Below are 24,893 nucleotides of genomic sequence, written 5' to 3' on the forward strand. Positions count from 1 at the left end.
CTGTTGTTTTTAGGCTACCTCCTTTCACCCAACATCGCTGCTTTTACATTCATTTTCTTTCTCATGCTGGGTCTAACTCCAAGAGTGTAGCCTATATCAGTGGTTCTCCAACTTTTTCATGTCAAGCACCCCCAAAATGATGTTTTTTTTTTTGGCTGCGGACCCCCTGTCTCTAAAAATATTTTTTGTGGTTGTAGATCTGCTATTTTTTGAATAGCCAAAGTATATGGTTAAAGTGGTTACAATGATTGTGACGCTATATTAACCAATTTTGCTGGGGACGCCCCTGGTACCCCCCCCCCAAGGACCCCTGGGGGTCCCCGGACCCCACTTTGAGAACCAATGGCCAATACAATCAATGAAGGGTCCATTTGGTTTCACATGTTGTCATTGTTCACTCTCTTATTTATAGTTATAAATTAATAGATTTGAATTAATAGTTTTTTGATATGTAGTCGTTTGAAATCGATCGACTGTATATATATATATATATTTATAAAAGGGATAGAAACTGTTTCCAGTGAGTCTGTTTACACATCGCGCGCGCGCGTGTGTGTGTGTGTGTGTGTGTGTGTGTGTGTGTGTGTGTGTGTGTGTGTGTGTGTGTGTGTGTGTGTGTGTGTGTGTGTGTGTGTGTGTGTGTGTGTGTGTGTGTGTGTGTGTGTGTGTGCGCGCGCGCGCTGACCACCCTGGTCTGTGTGGGTTCGGCTGTGACATTATTTTAAATTGCCATCAAACAATGGTTCCCTCATGGTATGACTTTGAGCAATAAGGTTTACATATAAACTAGCCTTTAAATGCAGTCTCCTTGTAGATAATGTGCAATATGATGTTTAAATTGAATGTGACATTATCCATACCTGACTCTTGTCTAACCAGTCCCTGTGATTCCCAGTGTTTACACCTGTGTGTCTCAGTCCCCTAGCCTATTCCCATGTTGATTGTCTGTTGAGTTCACCTGTGTCTACTTAGTCCTTGTCTATAGCAATGGTTTTCAACCCTTTTCATGTCAAGGTCCATTATTTATTCGGCATTTGAGCCATGGACCACCATTTGATGAGATTAAGACGAGTCTCAGACCCAAGAAACAATTTTGTCCACAATTCCATGCTGTATTGATGTGGTACCATAGGAGAGATAACAGGCAAACAATGATGAATTCTTTAATTAAGTAGCCTAATGCAGATATTTAACAATAATTTAAAGGTAGGGTAAGTGATATTTTTTGGTTAAAACAAAAAGTATTTTGTTAAAAGGTTAAAATACTATATTCTGGTAGTAATCATTGCTATAGAGTGTTTGTTCAGTAACAGATGTCTCCCCGTCTCTCCAGCTCTTTAATAAACAGAAAATACATTTTTCGGTAGGTGTCAAAATCTCAGCCAATCAGGAGAAAGTACCAATTTATAAGCTTCATTTGTATAGTGTTCCAGTTCCAATTTTGTCTCCTCATTTCTTAGTGTCATCACTTCCAATTTCACTTGTTTAATCTGTATCCTGATTGAGTTCTCTGTCCTGGTTGGATACATTTGGAAATGAAACTGAAACTGAAACGAAAATGCATTTTCGGTTTAATAAAGAGCTGGAGAGACAAGGAGACTCCTAATACTGAACAAACTCTCCATAGCAATGAGTACTATCAGAATATAGAGCTATTTAACACTTATTGTAACCAAAGCAAATCACTTACCCTACCTTTAACTCTAGAGAGCGTAAAATGATTCATTTTACACTCTCAAGAGTTAAAGATCTACTGTATCTATAAGTGTCCATTTGGTTACCAACTCTCCATCATTTAGCTGGGGACCACCTGGAACGAGACATACATTTAATACTCACTGCTCGGCCTGTATCGTTCAGTGGTGGAAAAAGTACTCAAATGTTTTACTTAAGTAAAAGTACCAATACTGCAATATAGAAATACTCTGTTACAAGTAAAAGTCCAGAATTCAAAATGTACTTGAGTAAAAGTGCAAAAGTATTGGCATCAAAATATACTTAAAGTACCAAAAGTACTAAAATATTAGAAAATAGCAGATCTACAAGCTCACAACGTCGCTATGAGACACGTTGTGAGCTTGATCTGCTATTTTCAAATAGCCGAGGTATAAAATAGGGCTAAAGGGGTTAATGTATGTTTTATAATATCATAATTTATATCTGAGAAGTAATTAGTAGCTAAAGTTTTCAAATAATTGTAGTGGAGTAAAAGCACATTTGCCTCTGAGATGTAGTGGAGTAGAAGTAAAGGTATAGACAATTGGAAATACTCCAGTAAAGTAAAAATACCTAAACATTTGACTTAAGTACAGTACTTGAGTAAATGTACTTAGTTACTTTACACCGCTGAAAATATGACGAGGGCACTTGGTTTCTGCAGGTAAACACCACACACTACCCCGCAGTGGCTGATGACTACTGGTATAGAGGGTAATTATGGGTTAAAACATATATATTTATTGTATTTTTTTAATTATATATAGTTACATATTTTAGGAAAAATACCTTTCTGTAAATGTCCATTATGTTGTGTTTAGTAGCTGATTTGTACAGTGAAGTCAAAGGATGAGACAGAATGAAAGAAAAGGAACCTTCATTATTATTACTGGCAAATTATGTAAAGCGGTGCTTTATACTGTAGGCTGCTGGCAGACTCCTCACTCTGGAGGAAGAGACGTGCCGGTACAGCTTAATCCATTAAGCCCGGGGAAAGCATCTGTCATTTTAGATTTCAACCACTTTAACCATTATTTTATACTTTGGGCTATTCAAAAATAGCAGATATACAAGCTGGTAGCGCGGCACCGAGTGCCGCGCTACCAGCTTGTAGATCTGCTATTTTTGAAAAATCTTGAAACATTGTGCAAATCTTATTTGAATATATTATTTTTAAAGCGAACACAACATATTTTGAGATGGGGGTCCGCGGCCAAATACATGTCATTTTGGGGGTCCTTGACATGAAAAAGTTTGAGAGCCACTGATATATATAGCAACTTAAGTTTAAAAAGAAAAACTTGTAAAGATTTAGAAGACATTTGTAGAATCCCCCAGAAGCAAAGATTTGAGTTACAAATGTTGGCTTTAAAAATATATATATTAAGATTTGCACAAAATGTTCACTATTTTTTTTAAATGGCAGATCTACAAGCTGCGCTATGAGCTTGTAGATCTGCTATTTTTTGAATAGCCCAAAGAAATCTAAAAATGACACAGATGTGTTCCCGGATTGAATGGATTAATCCCACACAATCCTCCACCGACAATATATCCACCATATTATCATCACTGTCAGCCAGAAACCTCTCATCTCCATATTTTAACTTTTTGTGTTTTTTCATAAATTAACGCCCTATACTTGATCACACTACAGCGTCACACAAAAGCATCAAAAGCAGCAGATCTACAAGCTCGTTTCGAGCTTGTGGATCTGCTACTTTCGATGCTTTTCAATTTGAATCCTGAAAAGTAACGGTTTTGGACATATGAGGTTTTTCCACCCGAAAGAGACCATATTATCATGGCTGTCGGGTGGAAACCTTGTATGTCCAACACCTGATCCTTTTTTTATTATCTGCTTTAAAAAGAAATTGAATTGTGAAAATAGCAGATCTACAAGCTCACAAGCTTGTAGATCTGCTATACTTCAGTGTGACACTCTTGTATGATCATGGGCATTAATTTACACCGATATGCAAAAATGTTCCACTCAACCACTTTCAACCGTGTGTGTGTGTGTGTGTGTGTGTGTGTGTGTGTGTGTGTGTGTGTGTGTGTGTGTGTGTGTGTGTGTGTGTGTGTGTGTGTGTGTGTGTGTGTGTGTGTGTGTGTGTGTGTGTGTGTGTGTGTGTGTGTGTGTGTGTGTGTGTGTGTGGTTCCCAACCGTTTTTTCCTTGGAGCCCCCCTATCTGAGCTTGTAGATCTGCTATTTTCACTATTTCTGGACTATTTTGGAAAAGTTATTGACAAATTTCGACAATATAATGATTACCTTTTTAATTTAAAACGTTTTTTTTGTATGTATGTACAGATTAGTATTTTGATAGTATATAGTTTAGACTAGGTAATTGGTTTACCTGTCTCTCTGCATTTGGTGAATAACTTGCTTATTGTAAGTCACTCTGCTAAATGCCTATATTGTAAAGTGTAGAGATAGACCGCGAGGCACTCCTGGTTGAAAGTGGTTTAACAACAATGTTGTTGACCCATTATGTAAAAAAAAAATCAATTAATTTTAAAAACTCTGTCAACGAGCAACGCTGAGGTGTCCTTGAACAAGGTACCCTCATCTGCTCTGGTGTGGAGCTGCCCTGTTGACCAACAGCAGTAACAAGCAGCATTGCCAGACTCTGTGAGAGAAATAAGCAACCAGGTCTTAGAAAACAAGCCCCAAAGAGGCGACAATAGGCCACATGATCACTTTAAACCTTACCGTACTTACTGTATATCGGCTGTTTGAAAATAGCCGATCTAGTCTTGTCTGCTATTTTCAAAAAATCTTGAAATAAAATGTGGAATATCTGGTAGATTTGTTTTAAACATTCTAACAACACAAATCTGGTACGGTGCTCCCTGGCACAAAACATTTTCAGACTGGGGTTAGGGACAAATACATATTAACATATTAAAGCAAGCCCAAATAAGCAACTATACACTTTAGAAACAAGCCCAAAAAACAGCAACCACCTATATTTACAAATGACTTTACAGAAAAACAAGCCCCAAAGTCTCCTATACTGTAATAAGCAGACATGGCAACACTGCCGGTGACCAACAGCACAGTAACAAGTGGTTGTGGCTCCTCCCACACGGACACTGCAGCATGAGTAGGACATGTAACCTCATGAACATCAATCGTGCTGCAGCCGCCACGCTCGCTCTACAGTGGTGAGCAAAGGTTAAAGAAAGACACATTAACCTATGTGGTACCGGCCTACTTTCAATGCTTTCTTTCTTGCTCTTTTTCTTTCTCTCTTTCTCTCTTTCTCTCTTTCTCTCTTTCTCTCTTTCTTTCTTCCTTCCCTGCAATTTACGATTTACAATTTAGGCATTTAGCAGTCGCTCATAATCCAAAGCGATACAGTAAGCAAGGTAAGCACCAGGTAATACATCAAAAGGCATAGAAATAGTCATCTAGTAATCTAGGATCATAGGTAAACCAAGAACCTATCATCAGTCTAAGCAGAATAATATAAAAAAATTAATGATCTGTACGTTGAAACTATACAAACTATAGGATGCCAGGTCAACAAACGACGAACCTGGCATGTATGTATGTATGTAGCCTATAGTAAACAGTTCCGGTTTTGACTTTTACAGGGGCCAGTTTTGAATTGCAGCCACCTGTAGGTGCTCTTTTAGAGTGGTTTTGTGGCATATAGCAGTAGAACGAATGTAACCCCTTGTTAGAGCCAAATCTGGGTTGGACGTTATTAGTGGAGCTACCTCTGGTGTTGTGATTGTGGACTTCATTGACGTTTGTGAAGTAGTTTGACATGTGCATGGGTGTCTTTGTGGTGTAGTGTATCTTGTAGACCAGGCCCATTGCAAGTTCCTTCCTTCCATTCTAGTCTCTCTTTCAGTGTCTCTCTCCCACGTTGTCTGCCTCTCTCCTCTCGGCTCTCAAGACACTCTCCATCATCCCGGCTGTTGCTAAGTTACTTGTAATTCGAAGGCGTTTGATCATTATTATTTATCAAACTCCATAATGCAGTGGGCTCAGCCACGTGTGTGTTCATATAGCCTACCATACATAGATTTTCATTGCTTGGTTCTGTGAGGGTTTGCGTAACATGTCCTGTTAATTCCTGTTCATATTTCGACACTGGCACGACACTGCAACACTATGAAAGGGATAATCAATGGGAAGCAAATTTCCAAAACAATCTTGATAACATTTTGAACACGAATCTTGTATGGGGGGTCCCTGGCACAAAACGTTTTCCGATGGGGGTCCGCAAGCCAAATACATAATTTGGAGGGTCCTTGACAAAAGTTTGAGAACCACTGCATATTTAGGAGTTCTGATCCAGCCAATATGTAGATTTAGATAAGAATATATTGTAGCGACCCTGCAGGAATAATGACAGAGACTTGTGGGGGGGTTTGATGGGGGGAAGAGAGGTGCCTAGTTCAGGTATGTAGTTTAGGTCAGGCTGAGAAGGTGTTAAAACAGGGGTGGGCAACTTTGATGATGAAGAGGGCCACTATATTTCCGAATATTAACCTGCGGGCCGCATTAAGTTGCCCGTGTATGGGTTAAAACAATGGGGAAAGGTGGTTGGTGAAGAAGAAAGCCCGCGAAGAAGAACAAGGAAGTGGCAGAGAGACTATTGTTACACAGTGTGTGGAGAGACTCAGCCTAGACAGACAGAGCAGCCTGTTTTTTTTGTTTTTCGCCATCCTCCCAACCCAGTTCTAGCCTGTCTTAAAAGGGCAATGAAACCCGGTTCTCCGGTAAAAGCGTCAGTCAATGTCTCCTCCCTTTATTTCCTGCGTTAGTGAGTCAGCTGTGAGGGATCGCAAACGCTACAATATATACTGTATATAAGTAAAAGCAGGCACTATCTGGGTTCACACGGTTCATACGGTTCATAACGTTCTCCAGAGGGGCCGCAGTAGAAAAGGCTTACAGACGGGCTTGTACGTTCTCCAAGGACCCTGGCTGTCAAATATGTGCTGTTTGTTCAAAAGGAATGCGCTTTCTATGAATTCCATGCTGTCAATCATTTTGACTGGAGATTCGGGGGTCAGCTCTCAGAAGAGTGAACGAGAGAGGGAGAGGAAGCACGGCTGGAAAGTACATGTACTCAAGTACTGTACTTAAAAAAATACAATTATTAGGTATTTTCACTTATTGTCAATATGTTTGCTTCTACTCCGCTACATCTCAGAATATTGTACTTTCACTCCACTACAGTTATGGGAAAACTTGAGTTAGTTACTGCAGATTACTGCAGCACTGCAGTAGCCTCGGGACCCAGGCTTTCATTTTCCTTCGCGTTCGGCTCAAACAGAAAGTACTGCAGTTACTGCAGACTATTATTACAAAACATACATTAAACACTTAAAGGTAGAGTGCTGCAAGTGATTGTCTTTGGTTAAAATAAGTGTTAAATAGCTCTATATTCTGATAGTACTCATTGCTATAGAGTGTTTGATCAGTAACGGGAGTCTCCATGTCTCTCCAGCTCTTTGATAAACAGAAAATGCTTTTTAAGGTCGGGATACCAATTCTATCCAATCAGGATAGAGAACTCAGACAGGATGCAGATTAAACAAGTGAAATGGGAAGTGATGACACAACAACATTTGCAGACAAAATTGGAACTGGAGCGCTATAAAAAATATGAAGCTGATAAATGGGTACTCTCTCCTGCTTGGCTGAAATGTTGTCACCTACCTGAAAATGTACTGTATTTTCTGTTTATTAAAGAGCTGGAGAGACAGACAAACACTCTATAGCAATGATAATATCAGAATATAGTGCTTTAACCTTTTAACAAAAACACACCAAAACATATCACTTACCCTACATTAGTAGGTATTATTTTAATGCCAATACTTTTGTACTTTTACTCAAGTACATTTTGAATACCAGACATTTCCTTGTAACAGAGTATTTCTACATTGTGGTATTGATAATTTTACTTCACTCCATCACTGAGAGAAATAGCACGAGGGAGATGGAAATATTGAGAGGAACGAGAGAGAGAAACAAGAGAGAGAGAGAGAGAGAGAGATGAAATGGTAGCATAGTGGTTTGTAAGCCTTTTATCTCCTAATGGATGTGGACATATTGGGCTTATTAAGTAGTAGTGAAGTAGAATTTACAGTGCGGATTAATAACAACGCACGCACGCACGCACGCACGCACGCACGCACGCACGCACGCACGCACGCACGCACGCACGCACGCACGCACGCACGCACGCAGGCATGCACGCACGCACGCACGCACGCACTCACGCACATGGAGCACATCGTCTCTGTCGGGCAGAAACCTCATATCTCCATATAACTTTGTATGTTTTTTCGCAGAATAACGCCCTGCTTACAATTTACAATTTAGGCATTTAGCAGACGCTCTCAATCCCAGAGCGAGTTACAATAAGCAAGGTAAACACTAATACATCAATTAGAGTCTAGATAGTGTAGTGCCTCAGTAATCTAGGATCATAGGTAAACCAATAACCTATGGCATCAGTCTAAACATTTCAATGTACGTTGAAACTATACAAACTATAGGATGCCAGGTCAACACATATACTTCGTCAGAGATTGTCCCACAAAAGGAGTGAAAATAGTCGACCTACAAGTTGACAACGCGTCGCACGGCAACACGTTGTGAACTTGTAGGTCGGCTATTTTCACTATTTTCAAATAATAATTAAAAAAAAAGGAAAACCTTTTTGAAATACAAGGTTTCCACCTAACAGCAAGGGCTTAATGCAAAGACACTAAAATGGTCCTGAATGAAACATCACTCAGTTCATTGTTTTAATATTGTTTTGCTGAACTTGTTTGCCTGCTCCTTATCCATCACAGCTAATTACTGTACAGCAAGGGGTCGGTACCCCCAGGGGGGTCCCCAAATGATTTTGGGGCGTCCCCATATGATATGGGGACGCCCCAAAATCATTTGGGGACCCCCCTGAATGATTAATGTAAGAATTGTTTTCTTACTAAACAGTAAACAAACCAACATAAAGATATACAGGGTATCTGCACAGTTCTAAAGTGACAATTTAGTGACTTTTTAATACCTCTAAAATTTGAAAAATAAACTAATAATAAGCCTACTACTACGAAACTAACAAACCATACTATACAAAATTTGTCAAATATTACCCAAGAAAGAGGCAAAAACTGTGAAAATAGCTGAGCTCACAGCGCCTCGCATTGTCTCAATCAGCAGAGGGCAGTGCCGCACAGTTTTTATTTCAGAGACTGTGTGTGGTGTGTGGTGTGGTGAGATCTAATGGCTACTGCAGATCTAATGGTTCTCAAAGTGTGGTTCTTGATGTGGGTCCCGGGGACCCCCAGGGGTCCTTGAGGGGCGTTCCAGGGGTCCCCAGCAAAATGAGTTAATATAGCATCAAAATAAATAAAAAATAAGAACCACTGAAATATGACATCTTCGTATTTGTTTCCAGTTCATATCTATCTACTGCAGATTGATTGGAATTGATTGGTTTCCAGAGGGTATGCGACTTTATGGAAACCCGGGAGTACAGCTATGCACATAATTTTACATCAATTATTTTTAGACAATGTGTCACATCCATGGCATGTTGTGAGCTTGTAGATCGACACCTTTGTACAGCAAAATATGAATCAGACCTATCTGCTCCCTCCATGGGCATACCGGTCTGGCTTCTCCTTTGCACTGTCAGACTGCCCTCTAGTGGTGTATTTTTGTTGGCTCAGCCTATACCAGGACACAGGTTAAGAACACACTGTAGGCCTATTATATGGCAGTGGTTCTCAAGTCTTTCATGCCAAGGACCGCCAAATTGATGTGTATTTGGCGGTCCTTGTGTGTTTGTTTTTCAATGAAAGAAAAACAAATGATCACATATCTACATTATCTACAATTCACATACTCCTTGTTGAGTCTGTTTTTTTCTGTTGCCTTGCATTGAGTCTGATGATACCTGGTGTCTAGATAATTTTCTATTTTGTTCTTTCTTTTGTATGGACTCTGGCCAGAGAAAAGCTAAATAAGCTTGGGAAATGCTAATAGCCCACCCCAACAATAAATAAAGCTTGAACCTTAAAACTAATTAATGTAAATAATTAATGTACATTTGAGATTTCATTACCAAAAAAACTACTTGTGACATTAATGCCACAGCATCAGAGGCAGAGCAGTTACAACCAAAATATCCGCAACCCCTTTTTATAACCTGCTCTGCCGGGAATCGGATGATGTGTTGAAGGTCGCCCAGATATGGCACAATGAATTAGGAGTGAACATTGATGAGGATGAATGGGATGTCATATGGGGGCCGTGGAAAGAAAATGTCTGTCTGCAATCCTGTTAGGACTGCACTGCAACAAATCTGTCCTATAATAAAAGACATAATATGAACCCACAGCCATCACCTCTGTGCCTAAAATGTAAAACATCGGTAGGGACCTACACTTTAGTGTCTGGTCTGTGGTGTTGTCCTAAAATACAAGCACATATTGGATGGATATTTTTTGCATGGATCCTCAGTGCAGGAACACTGGAAACTCAAAACAAGAACGCAGGAGACAGACAGAGGTCATAATAAACCGGACTTTACTAAGACAACAACTGACTTACAATAAACACAACGTAAAGGTAGGGTAAGTGATATTTTTTTGTTTTTTGTTAAAAAGGTTAAAGTACTATATTCTGATAGTAATCATTGCTACAGAGCGTTTGTTCGGTCACAGGGGTCTCTACTCTCTCCAGCTCTTTAGTAAACAGACTATAGTCCATTTTTAGGTAGGTGACACATTTTAAGCCAATCTGGAGAGAGCATTGAAAATGTATTTGCTGTTTAATAAAGAGCTGGAGAGACATGATGGGATGGGAGACTCCTTTAACTGAACAAACACTCTATAGCAATGAGTACTATCAGAATATAGAGCTATATTTAACGCTTATTTTAACCAAAGTAAATCACTTACCCTACCTTTAACAGAACAGAACACACTTGCACACAACAGCACACTCACAACACTAGAATACAAGCCAAACACTCAGTAACTGTACCGCCTAACCGCCCTGTTCAGACTGGCAGCCCAAATCCAGGGCTGCATGCTAATCAGATTTGAATCATCTTCCCCATAGCCTTGTTCAGACTGCATAAAACCAATCTTGTTTGAAAAATCATATTTGGATCTGTGCTGCATGTCTGAACGGGGCCTAGTCAGTGACAAACGGAGCCACAGCTGGTCCACACAGGTGAGGGCATTCTGGGCAACAGGCTCATCCAGGCTTCAAGAGAGAGGAGACTGGCCTGATGGGGAATTAGGAGCAGGAAATGGGAGGGACAGAGGCCATGACACCTTTAAACACAAGGTCCATTATTTATGTGGCATTTGTGCCACGGACCAATTTTGATGAGATTTAGACTCCCAGACCTCTGCTGTATTGATGTTGGTACCATAGGAGAGACAACGGGCAAACGTTGATCAAAATAACAATTATTTAATTAAGTAATGCAGATGTTTAACAATAATTTAACTCTTGAGAGCGTACAATGAAACCAAATGGGCTCTTTAACTCAAGAGTTAAAGAGCTATTAGGGTCCATTTGGTTACCAACTCTCCATCATTTAGCTGGGGACCACCTGGAACCCCCTCAAGGACCACTGGTGGTCCCCGGACCACTGCTTTAAACTGTACATCAGCTATTTGAAAATAGCCGATGTACGTAGGCCTACAATTGTGATTTTTTTCTGGTCATATTCTACTTTTAACAACACAAATCTTGGCACATAATATTTTCAAATGGGGCCCACGGCCAAATACGTATTGATTTGGGGGTCCTTGACGTGAACAACTGCTCTATTCTATCTGTACAGTGTGGGCACTAATCAGACGTGTTGAAATGTCAGTGTTTTTGCAGTGTTTTGATGACATGGATTGATTCCCCAGAGCATCTGACAGCTCCCTGGGGAGGCGGGGCTTAGAAACAGACACAGCTCCACGGGGGGAGGCCAAGTGTGTCAGGACACAAGCTGTGTGTGTGTGTGCGTGCGTCAGTGGTGGAAAAAGTACTCAAATTCTGTAGAAATACTCCATTACAAGTAAAAATCCGGAATTCAAAATGTTGTGAGCTTGTAGATCGGCTATTTTCAAATAGCCTAGGTATAAAATAGGGCTGAAGTGGTTAACGTTTCATAATATCATATTTTATATCTGAAAAATAACTAAAGAAAAGAAAACATTTGAAAATAAGTTTTCAAATAATTGTAGTGGAGTAAAAGTACAATATTTGCCTCTGAGATGTAGTGGAGTAGAAGTCAAAGAATTGGAAATACTCAAGTAAAGTACAAATACCTCAAAATTGTACTTAAGTACAGTACTTAAGTTAAGTAAATGTACTTAGATACTTTCCACCACTGGCGTGCGTGCCTGCGTGCATGTGTGCGTGCGTACGTACGTGCATGCGTGCGTGCCCTGTGTGAACAAATTGCACAGTTTAATACAAACATTTAGCAAATACACACTTCTCTGTGAGAAAAAAAAAAGATTCTTATCCTCCATTCCTGAAAGAAATGCATTTACTGACACATAGTTTTACATCAGTGTTAAACTCAGACTAGCGTGTTCTCCAGCGCTCTGTGTCTGGTGGCTGGCTCCTATAAATGCCCATGACATTCAGAAGACCTTGGCTGCTGCCATGAAAAACATTGTTTTGAGGTTTCATTCAAATCGCTTTGAGTGATGAATGACTGCGGAAGGCATTGAGGAAAGTGCAGCACATCAAGTTTCTAATGTTTGCTATGTTTACTGCTTCATGCTGTTGTTGCTTTATGTGATTGTTTCTGATGGTAGATTATAATGAGTAGAGCATGCAGAGAGTGAGTGAGTGAGTGAGTGAGTGTGCCAAATGTCCCAATGAGTATAGCAGAATTTGAGAAATACACTTTGTGAGGAACTTTTTGTTCAAGAGATCAAAAAGTTTTTATTGAATAAAAGATCAAACATTTCGCTGATTAGACTTAGATATAGACTAAGATTAGCTTTTAATAGGGAGAACCCCCTGGAGTCTAGACACTGGTGGTGGCAGTGCAGATGAACCTCCTTCCTTCTCAACTCTAGACAATTGAGACTTTAACAAGGTGGAGTTGGGGATGGAGGTGGGTTGCTCGTCGCTTGCTTGCTGAAAAGAGAATGACAGAAGTAGAGGCAGTTATATTTAAAGGCGGAGCCCAATCGCCAATCGATTGGCTGACTGCTGATTGGCTAGCAGTGCTCACACCTCCAAGCTGTGAATGAAAGGATTAGTCCATGGGCCAGACGAGATGTCGGTACCCGAAAGGTGGCAAAGGTTACTTATCTATCATTTTTTAGAAGCTCTATGTCTGTAGATAACATTTTGGTATGATAACCCTTCCTGAGTCACAGCTAAATTGGTGTTATCAGCTGCTGCAGCTACCTTCCCCCATTGAAAAAGGCCATTTTAGATGCAGGTGCATATCTTGGTATTGGCTCCTGTTGAGTACATATTTCAATATTTCACTATAGTGTTTGGTATCATTTTTAAGGGGACACTTTCATTCAAGCCCTTTTGTGTATATGTGGGACAAGTACAGTGGTTACTGGAGCTCTTCAAACTTCGAATACAACATTTTGTACATAATATCTGCCTAAATCATATCTTTTCTTTAGTCCTGTGCCATCAAGAAACATCAGTGGCACAAAACACAAAACCTGTAATACTGACATGACCCTAAGGATTCAGGAAATGTATAATTTGCCTATAATATGCTGATAATATGTCATTCTGCGGGGGTGATTTTCAGCCTTATATTACACGAACAATTTTAAGAAGCTAAACAGAGCATCCATCCCCAGCAATAAAGATGAAAGTGTGAGAGAGAGAGAGATCTTCCTTATTGAACTTGCGCTTAGAGCTACATTTTCATTGTTAAAAGGGATTTCTTTATAGTTAGGCTTACGGTTAGGACAACATTTAAGTTATATTTTGAAATGAAAACATTTGAGAAGCACTTGCCGTACCGTATTGTCTCTGTCGGGTGGAAACCAAAAATGTCCAATTCAAATTAGAAAAAAATGCTGAAAAATAGCAGATCCACAAGCTCGAAACGCCGCGTTTCGAGCTTGTGGATCTGCTATTTTTGGATACTTTTGCGTGACGCTGTAGAATGATCAAGTAGGACGTTAATTTACGGAAGAAAAAAAAACACTAGAAATGAGAAAAGGGAGATAAGAGGTTTCTGCCCGATAGCGACCATAACACTGATGGTATACAGCAGATGTGAAGCACTCTAGATAAAAGCATCTCCACCACAACGTCATGGGGTCTATGGGGTGCGCCTTGGTGTATTCTACTGTGCTTTGAAAGGACCTGCATCCCCACAGGAATTCACAAGCCAGAGCAGCTGTCTGTATGCTCACACACACACGCACGCACACGCACACACGCGCACGCGCACACACACACACACACACACACACACACACACACACACGCACACGCGACGGCTCCAAAGAGAATGGAGAGGACAGATATCTCTGCCTTGGGGACGTGAGTGAACTTCCCAGACACCAGCATAGGTCAGAGCTATACTGGAGAACAGGGGTGCAAAGTAACTAAGTACATTTACTCGAGGACTGTACTTAAGTACAATTTTGATGTATTTTTTTTTACTTTACTGGAGTATTTCCAATTTTCAATACTTTTAGACTTCTACTCCACTACATCTCAGAGGCAAATATTGCACTTTTACTCTTCAATTATGTGCAAACTTTAGTTACTAGTTAGATGTTGATTATTATTGCAAAACATACATTAACCTCAGCCCTACATAAATACTTTGGCTATTTAAAAGTAGCCGATCTACAAGCTCACAACGCGTCGTGACACGTTGTGTTGTGAGCTTGTAGATCTGCTATTTTCAAAGGATTTTCATACATAAAAAAATGGGACATTCTGCATAACGAGTATTGGTACTTTAAGTATATTTTGATGTATACCTTTGTGCTTTTACTGAAGCAAATTTTGAATACTGGACTTTTGTTTGTAACAGAGTATTTCTACATAATGGTATTGATACTTTCACTTAAGTAAAACAATGGAGTATACTTTTTCCACCACTGACTGATGACAAATGACTGCCTTTGATAAATAGAGGCTGTAGACAGAGAGGAAAGGAACGCGAGAGAGAGAGAGAGAGAGAGAGAGAGAGAGAGAGAGAGAGAGAGAGAGAGAGAGAGAGAGAGAGAGAGAGAGAGAGAGAGAGAGAGAGAGAGAGAGAGAGAGAGAGAGAGAGAGAGAGAGAGACTGATAGATCATTTCCATGAGGTTTCTAGTTCCAACTGTTAAATATTTAACTAGGGAGAGAGAGAGAGCAAGTCCAAACCCAAGCCTGAAGGATCTTTGCTTTTATGCATCTCTCTCTCTCTCTCTCTCTCTCTCTCTGAGCCTCTCCTCTCTGTGCCCACTCTCTTATTTCCTCATATCACCCCTCTTTTCTTCAAAAGAGGAGATGAATCTCTTCTCTTGATCTATAGCTTTTGTCTCCCGCCCTCCTCCTCATTTGCCTGCATCATTTCTTTTCTGACATATCATCCCTCGTTCCCCACCTCCCTCTGTGTCCATCCTCCTAAGACAAAGAATGGATCTGTCTCTCTTCTAGATGTGAGCTCTTTAATAATAACAAATGAAGAAAGTAAAAAAAGACGGGGGGGGGAAATGAAGCGTGCAAGAGCAGACAAATATCTTCTGGTGGTGTTTGTTGTCCCCATGCTCATCTGCCATTGTCATTCTCTCTCTCTCTCTCTCTCTCTGCTTCTCCCTTTCTCTCTATCCTCTCTCACTCTCTCTCCCTTTACTCTCTCTTTACTATTTCTTCACTCTCAATAATGTTACTGTCTCATTCTCATTCTCTCTCTGTCTCTGTCTGTCTGTCTCTCTGTCTGTCTCTCTGTCTGTCTCTGTCTGTCTCTGTCTGTCTGTCTGTCTGTCTGTCTGTCTGTCTCTCTCTCTCACTCTGTCTCTCTATCTCTCTCTCTCTCTCTCAGGTTATTTATATCTAGTGGTAGAGGTGTACAGTGAAGCAGCATGGAGGGAGCAGTGATGTCTTCAGGGGTCTTCTCTTCTCAGTGACACCTATCGGTTTGCATTAAGGTCTCTCTCTGTGGTTATAGAAGGTGCTTTGGGGAGCGCTGACCCCGGCTGATAGAGGTGTCAAATAAACCAGAATAACGCGCACACACACACACACACACACACACACACACACACACTGGCACAAGTCGCACGTGCACACTGGTGATCATTCCAGATCAGCACCATGAGAATCCACAGAGACAGACAGACAGACAGACAGATACTAAGGATAGATAGATAGATACTGTAGATAGACAGATAGGTAAGTAGAGAGAGAGAGAGAGAGAGACACACACACACACACACACACACACACACACACACACACACACACACACACACACACACACACACACAGAGAGAGAGAGAGAGAGACAGACACACACACACACACACAGAGAGAGAGAGAGAGAGAGAGAGAGAGAGACAGACACACACACACACACACACACACACACACACACACACACACACACAGAGAGAGAGAGACACAGAGATAGCGAGAAGCGGTCTGGTTGGATGAGTCGTGACCAAAACAACGGGGGGGAAGAAAAAGACTCGATTCATAAAAGCTGAGTTGATCGTTATTATATGATTTCATAAAGATCTGTCCTGGTGTCTGTCTGTCTGTCGCTCAGTCAGCAGCGCGTCTCGTATAGAGGATAAAGTACAGGTTGTCTGAAGGAGTCGGAGGATTCACACACAGTGTGTCAACAAACAATGACCGCTTCTAAAGAAAGCACCAAAAAGAAGAAGCAGAAAGACGCACCTGATGAGGTAATTAAGACTACCGTCTCATTTTGGTAGATAGAAGGGGAAATGACTGCCTTGGGCTAAAGGTCTGCGATGCGAATCAGGTGGACTAAATCAACTTGAGTGATTCAGTGTGCACTGTGCAGCCTTTCCCGTGGTGGGAAAGTAACTAAGTACATTTACTCAAGTACTGTACTTAAGTACAATTTTGAGGTATTTGTACTTTACTTGAGTATTTCCAATTTCCAATACTTTTACTTCTACTCCACTACATCTCAGTGGCAAATATTGTACTTTTACTCCACTACATTTACTTGAAAACTTTAGTTACTAGTTACTTTTCAGATGTAAATTATGATATAATGAAACATACATTAACCACTTTAGCCCTATTTTATACCTAGGCTATTTGAAAATAGCGATCTACAAGCTCACAACGCGTCGCATCGCGACGCGTTGTGAGGCTTGTAGATCGGCTATTTTCGAAATATTAGTACTTTTACTTTTGGTACTTTAAGTACATTTTGATGCCAATACTTTTGTACTTTTACTCAAGTAAATTTTGAATTCTGGACTTTTACTTGTAACAGAGTATTTTTATATTGCAGTATTGGTACTTTTACTTAAGTAAAGAATTTGAGTACTTTTTCCACCACTGCTCAGACCAATAAGGACCACAGTGGAAATAATAGTCACTGACTTTATTGTGTTTTCATCCGTTTCTTTTTCTTTTAACACGTCTAATAAATCAAATAGAATCAAATCAAAAATAGCACCTGCTATGTATGTCTTTACTTTTAGGCTATATGTGGCATTATCTTCATTATAATTTTTTCATTATTATTATTATTATTTTATTTTTTTTCAGTTCCCTTGCTTAACATTGTAATGTTAGTTCCTACCTGACATTGTTGGGGGTCATATACCTGAGACTAGCTCCATAAAGAACCTCTCACTCCGCTATACAGAGTGAGAGGTTCTTTATGGAGCTAACCTGAGACTTGTGTATCATGGTTGGATTTATTTACTGTCCTGCTGTTTTGGTGATGTAAAATAATACAAACCCATAATGTCTGGACAACTCTCTACCTATACAAATAAGGGTCCATGTTTTTTACTGTCAAAAAGTTGACTATAGCCCTGAAACATGACTGTCAGACAGATGAGCGTCATGTGAACCATGGCAAAAAGTTGTTGACTAAATCAAATGTAGCGACAGCAACAGTTTTGTAAATTTATCATTTTGACTCCCCCATGCAGCCAGCTGCACTCCCCACAGAAAACTATCACATATAAATTGACTAAATCACGTTATATGATGTAGGCCTATACTCAATAAATGGAGTAAGGACTATGAAAATGTATTTCAAATAATAATTTATATATTTTGGTCAAAATATTTTTTAAAGATATGTGGTTCTCAAAGTGGGGTCCCTCTAGTCTGGGGTCCTTGGTCCCCAGCAAAATGTGTCACTGCAGCGTCACAGTCATTTTAACTCCTTTATCCATATTTTAATACGTTGGCTGTTCAAAAATAGCAGATATACAAGCTCATTTTTAACTCAAATCTTGAAAGTGTTTGACACATTTCGACAAAACATTTTCAGATAGGGGGTCCACGGCCAAATACATGAACACGTTGTGTCATGTTGTGGTTTTCATTGCAAAACATTGAAGTATTAATAGGCCTATGGTGGGCGTTGTGGCCATTATATCATGACATTATCAGTCCCATATATTCAGTGTGGTTGCATAATAGAATATATGTGAAGCCCAGTGGTCGTTTATGTTAATTGGGCCTCTGCCTATAGCTGTCTCTTCAATTGGTCATTAAGTAAGTACTATGCTGGACCTTTGACAGGTGGGCTCTCTCTCTCTCTCTCTCTCTCTCTCTCTCTCTCTCTCTCTCTCTCTCTCTCTCTCTCTCTCTCTCTCTCTCTCGTGTAGTGGTGTAAAGTAACTAAGTATATTTACTCAAGTACTGTACTTGAGTACAATTTTGAGGATTCTTTCTTCACTGGAGTGTTTCCATTTTTCTATACTTTTACTTCTACTCCACTACATCTCAGAGGCAAATATTGTACTTTTACTCCACTACAATTATTTGAAAACTTTAGTTACCAGTTACTTTGTAGATTTAGATTATTATTACAAAACATAGCCTACATTAACCACTTCAGCCCTATAAGACCTGGAACGCATCTGTGTCACTTTAGATTTCTTTGGCTATTCAAAAATAGCAGATCTACAAGCTCATAGCGTGGCACCGAGTGCCGCGCTACGAGCATGTATATCTGCTATTTTTGAAAAATCGTGAAAACATATTTTTTATATATTTTTCAAAAAACTTTTTTTTAAAAACATTTTAAGAATCGGACTCAGGCCTTAATGGGTTAAATGTTGGCTATTTGAAAATAGCCGATCTACAAGCTCACAACGCAACAATAACACATAGCTTATATACTGAGGGCATGCTGTATGTTCTGATTGTAATCATTGCTATATAGTGTTTGTTCAGTCTCCCCATCTCTGCAGATCTTTAGTAAACAGGAAATATACATTGTCAGATCGGGATACCATTCCTATCCAATCAGGAGAGAGAACCGATACAGTAGGATAAACAGGTGAAATTCTAAGTGATGACACAATAAATGAGCAGACACAAATGGAACTGGAACACTATATAATTGAAGCTGATAAATGGCATATCTCTCCTGATTGGCTTAAATTGACAACCCATCTGGACATTTATTTTCTGTTGATTAAAGAGATGGAGATAGCAGATGTACAAGCTCACAGCGCGTCACTTCGTGCCACGCTGCGAGCTTGTACATCTGCTATTTTTGAAAATATTTGAAAAATATTGAAAATGTTTGGACATTTTGGAATAATTTTGAACACAAATCTTCTCTTCTGGGGGTCCCTGGCACCAAACGTTTTCAGATGGGTGGTCCGCGTGGGCCAAATATACAGTATATCAATTTGGGGGTCCTTGGCACGGAAACGTTTGAGAACTTACTGGGCCAATAGTGCTTGGTGTGGAGGGCCCTTTAGATGTGTGGATACACTACTGTTGCAGGACATGTGGGCAGAGGGAAGTGAGGCTCTGTGTGTGTGTGTGTGTCTGTCTGTCTGTCTGTCTGTCTGTCTGTCTGTGTGCGTGTGCGTGACACATAGTTGACACATAGTGTGTGTCAACTATATCTCTCTGTCATTCTTTCTTCTCATGCTCAATGTCTGTCTGTTGTTGTTCTTGTGCACTCTCTCTCTCTCTCTCTCTATGTCTCCCTGTCTGCCAGAATACATTCTCTTATTTTTTCATTTTTTTTGCTTTGACTCTATTCTCTATTCGCTTGTTCAAAACTTCTTCCTTTTTTTGTTTCGCGATCAAAATCTTACTTTCTTATACTTATATTTTGCTTCCAACCATGAACATTTGGCTTTCTCACCTCTAGGGGATTGCCTGGACAGAGTAAAAAAATTACCTGTGTTTTTGTTATTTGTTGTGAATTCGGAGTTGGGTGAATTTGGGATAGCCTTTATATTTGTCACAATATGTCTGTCTGTCTGTCTGTCTCTCACTTAATTAAATTCATTGTCTCCGCCAGGCCGAACGGCATGGCGAGAGAGTATGTTTTGTTTCGATTCAATTCAAAGGAGCTTCATTGGCGTGAGAAAACATCCGTTCACATTGCCAAAGCAAATGTGAAATAAACAAACCTCACATTTCTCTCTGTATTCTTTCTTATGAATATCTCCCTCACCATCTTCTTTTTTTTAGCCACGTCTGTCTTGTAATAAATGGACCAATGGAATGATTCCACCGTGTCCTCGCACGCCTTTTCACATTTTAATTTAAGCTGCTGGTCAGAGGACGCCAGTCCCCCAGCTGTCAGAGAACGTGACGACGATGACATCTGTCTGACCGGCAGCCAGGGGTGTGACTGGAATATCACAGGTTCGAATCCCCGTGAGAGCCGACGTGTCCACCGCCAGCAGCCAGGTGTCCTTGAGCGAGAACCGTTCGGTTTGCATAACTCGCTGAAAAGGGAACTCTAAGCATGTTAACCCATTAAGACCGGGAACGCATCCGTGTAACCACTTTAACTATATATATCAAAAATAACAGATATACAAGCTCATAGCGTGGCACCGAGTCGTGCCGCGCTATGAGTTTGTAGATCTGCTATTTTGCTTAAATCGTGAACATTTGTGCAAATCTTTGAATACATATATCTTTTAAAGACACTTTTTACTAAAATCTTTGCTTCTGAGGGGTCCCTGGAACAACATATTTTGAGATGGGGGTCCGCGGCCAAATACATATCATTGTGGGTGGTCGTTGACATGAAAAAGTTTGGGGGAAAAAGCTGTTTAGAATACATTTGTAGAATCCCCCAGAAGCAAAGATTTGAGTTACAAATGTTCACTTTAGAAAATATATATTCAAAGATTTGCACACATTTTCCCAAAAATAGCAGATCTACAAGCTCGGCGCTATGAGCTTGTAGATCTGCTATTTTTGAATAGCCAAAGAAATCTTAAAATGACAGATGCGTTCCCGGTCTTAATGGGTTAATGCTGAATTAACGGCAGATGCTGTGGATAAGCAATGTTCTTTCGAGACGGGATTGAAGTCATTTTGTGGAAAGTTAAGTACTGCAGCCTGCAAAGACCCAGTGATTTCAAAGGTCTTTTTTTGGAGCCTGTCACACACCCCTAAATGTTAAAGATTCACGGGCTCTAAGGAAATTTGCAGTATTTATATGTTTCTTAATAGTATTCATCACACGTCATTATTCACTGCATATTGTCTCTGTTGGGTGGAAACCTAACCAAATTCAAAAACGGCTAAAGTAGCAGATCTACAAGCTCAAAACGCGTCTGTTTGAGGCGCGTTTCGACCTTGTGGATCTGCTACTTTTTAACTTTTTGTGTGACGCTGTAGTATGATCAAGTATGGCATCAATTTATGAAAAAACACAAAGAGAGATAATCGGTGTCTGCTCGACACTAACGATTATATGAAGTTGTTGCTGTGACTTTGACTGCCTGCCTTCTATAACTTTGAAATATCTTGTCTATTTTTGTCCCATCAATCTGTGCGTTCTTTTCAGGAGCAGTTTGTGGACCCTAACCCCACCCAGAGGAACTGGAAGGGGATCGCCATCTCTCTGCTGGTGATCGTGGCGGTCTGCTCTCTCATCACCATGTCCGTGGTCGTCCTCACACCAGGTACGACGGTAGTACACTCTCTCTAATGCAGTGGTTCTCAAACCTTTTCATGTCAAGGACCCCCCAAAAATGATCTAAACATATTTTGTTCCAGGGACTCCCAGAAGCAAAGGTTTGAGTTACATATGTTCGCTTTAAAAATATATATATTTAAAGGTAGGGTAAGTGATATTTTTTGGTTAAAACAAAAAGTATTTTGTTAAAAGGTTAAAATACTATATTCTGATAGTAATCATTGCTATAGAGTGTTTGTTCAGTAACAGATGTCTCCCTGTCTCTCCAGCTCTTTAATAAACAGAAAATACATTTTTCGGTAGGTGTCAAAATCTCAGCCAATCAGGAGAAAGTACCCATTTTTAAGCTTAATTTGTACAGTGTTCCAGTTCCAATTTTGCATGCTCATTTCTTAGTGTCATCACTTCCAATTTCACTTGTTTAATCTGTATCCTGATTGAGTTCTCTGTCCTGGTTGGATAAAATTGGAAATGAAACTGAAACTGAAACGAAAATGCATTTTCTGTTTAATAAAGAGGTGGAGAGACAAGGAGACTCCTAATACTGAACAAACACTCTATAGCAATGAGTACTATTAGAATATAGAGCTATTTAACAATTATTTTAACCAACGCAAATCACTTACCCTACCTTTAAGTATTTGCAAAAATGTTGAAAAAATCTCAAAAATAGCAGATCTACAAGCTCGTAGCGCGGCACTTTAATAAACAGAAAATACCTTTTCAGGATTCCTTGGGGGTCCCAATCTACACTGTAGTATCATCATCAGTGTTTATTTAACTCTGAGAGTGTACAAATGGAACCAAATGGGCCCGTAAGGGTCCATTTGGTTCCATTTGTACACTCTCAGAGTTACAGACACACAAGGGTCAATGTGTTTACTAACTATTACATTGTCTGGGGACCCCCTGGAACCCCCTCAAGGACCACTGGTTGAAAACCACTGCTCTATAGCAATGAGTACTATCAGAATAGAGCTATTTAACACTTATTTTAACTAAAGAAAATCACTTACCCTACCTTTTATTATAATCTTCTAATATGTGTAGACACTTGAGTCTAAGGCTGTTGTAGTCACTATAGGTTTAGGACTACACATCCCTTGATGCTGAGTATGGCCTCTGTAGTACACTACATTTGGGACTACAATTCCCTTGGTGTCTATCTACTGTAGTAGTCAATGGAATGTTGGACACAGGTGTCTTGCATTGAACCCTTATTATTATGTACGGCTGCATTCACTCCATGTGTGCCTGAAGAAGGACACACGACCGAAAGCTTGCGTTAAAACTCCTGCTCAGTGTTTTGAGAGTGCGGCTGCTGTTTGTTCAGTTTCAATAGTTGTACATATACAATTTGTATATCGTCTCTGTCGGGTGGAAACCTCATATGTCTTCTCAGGATTCAAATTCAACAGCATCAAAAGTAGCAGATCCGCAAGCTCGAAACGCGTCGCTTCGCGCCGCGTTTTCGAGCTTGCGGATCTGCTACTTTCGATGCTTTTGTGTGACGCTGTAGTATGATCTAGTGGGGCGTTAATTTACGAAAAAACACAAAACGTTACAATATGGAGATAGGAGGTTTCTGCCTGACAGTGACGATATGCAACCCCCCCCCCCCACACACACACACACACACACACACACACACACACACACACACACACACACACACACACACACACACCATGTGATAGTTAAACCGGACATGACCTTACTTCAGTGTAAACCTGCTGTCTGTGTCTTTTGTCAGCGGAGGTCCCAGACGACAGGAAGTCCAGGCTGACCGTGGACGACCTGTTCAAACCAGAGTTCACCATCCATGACCCTGAAGCCAAGTGGATCAGTGGTGAGTACTAACGATTACGTAGCTTGCGAAGTTAGTTCAGGCAGTATACACTCGAGAGGTTACACACATGCTCATTACTATGTGGGTGTATACAGTGTTATGCAAGACGCATACGTCATACACTGACGTGGCAATCAGATGACCTATAGGGCGGGTTATTTAAGCTCACCTAAATTTGCGTTCCTTCTCCTTTATGTGTTCCTGGTTTGTTGTTATGTGGCTGTTTGCTCCCACCGCCACCCCAGCACCTCCAGTGCAGGCTCTGCTATTGGTTCTGTTCCCCATGGGGGGTTCTTATTGTATATCTATCTCCCGGCTCTTAATGGTTTAATGATGGTTGTCTAATTGTGCAGAGCAGGTAGAAAAATGTAGCAGAGCCTGAACCCCAAGATAAAATATTACATCCACACTTGTATTCTCATTCTATAATATTGGTTCAATCTATTCGTTCTATAATATTGGTTCAATCTATTCGTGAGTTATCTGAATGAACTACTGCTAACCCTCTATGCTTAGTAAAACGGACCTGAGTTGTAACTGTACTTGGTACTCCCTTTTTTCACTCTCTCTTCGCCAGAAAATGCAGATATTTCTGGCAAATGTTCCCCCCAGAATAGCGATGTTAGGGTTCAAGTGGTTAATGGGGATATTTCACTTTCAAACATGTTTGGGGTCATTTTGAACGTCTACCCTGGCTTAAATTTTGTGAGCACCCCAAACAGTTTTTAAGTTGCTTGATTCAGTATTTATTTGATATTAATTTTATCAGACACGCTTCCTATACAAACCCATTGTAACTTCAAACTCCATTTTAACCATGTTAGATTCATCGAAAACATCCGTCCTTGGTTCTGGTGACTCATACTGCCCTCCTAATACGTGAGGGGGCCGTGTTTTTTCAATTACTTTTTACCAGGTCTTTCAACAGTATATGTACAGTAGCCTACATCAGCAGTGCGGAAAATGAGTAGAAAACAAAGCGCTTGTCACTTCTCACCCCACTTCGGTTTCACCTTTGCAGTCAATAACTAAGGCCTACTGTAAATTAATCAATTAGTTAGTTAGTTTAAGCCTATCTTGCTGCTTAGCAGAAACGAAAACTCAAAAATATGTTTTAAAGATATTTTGACATTTATTCGGGAATGGAAACGGATGAGGACCTGTTTTTTGTTAAAGGGATCAACTTGATGAGATTGAAAGAGTT

At 40.2% G+C, this 24,893-nt stretch overlaps 1 protein-coding gene across 1 annotated transcript in view; it reads left to right on the plus strand.

Annotated features, from left to right (window-relative positions):
* Positions 1 to 24,893, plus strand: part of LOC308080294 (inactive dipeptidyl peptidase 10-like) — a gene marked incomplete at both ends in the record, with an annotated part of 115,615 nt that overhangs the window by 13,474 nt on the left and 77,248 nt on the right. The window contains 2 exons of the mRNA XM_080422090.1: positions 21,709 to 21,826; positions 23,594 to 23,689. Coding sequence (XP_080278216.1) covers positions 21,709 to 21,826; positions 23,594 to 23,689 — 214 coding nt within the window. The remainder of the gene's footprint in view (positions 1 to 21,708; positions 21,827 to 23,593; positions 23,690 to 24,893) is intronic.

Source organism: Gymnoscopelus braueri (genome assembly GCF_963280865.1).
Source record: "Gymnoscopelus braueri genome assembly, chromosome: 24".
Lineage (NCBI taxonomy): Eukaryota > Metazoa > Chordata > Actinopteri > Myctophiformes > Myctophidae > Gymnoscopelus > Gymnoscopelus braueri.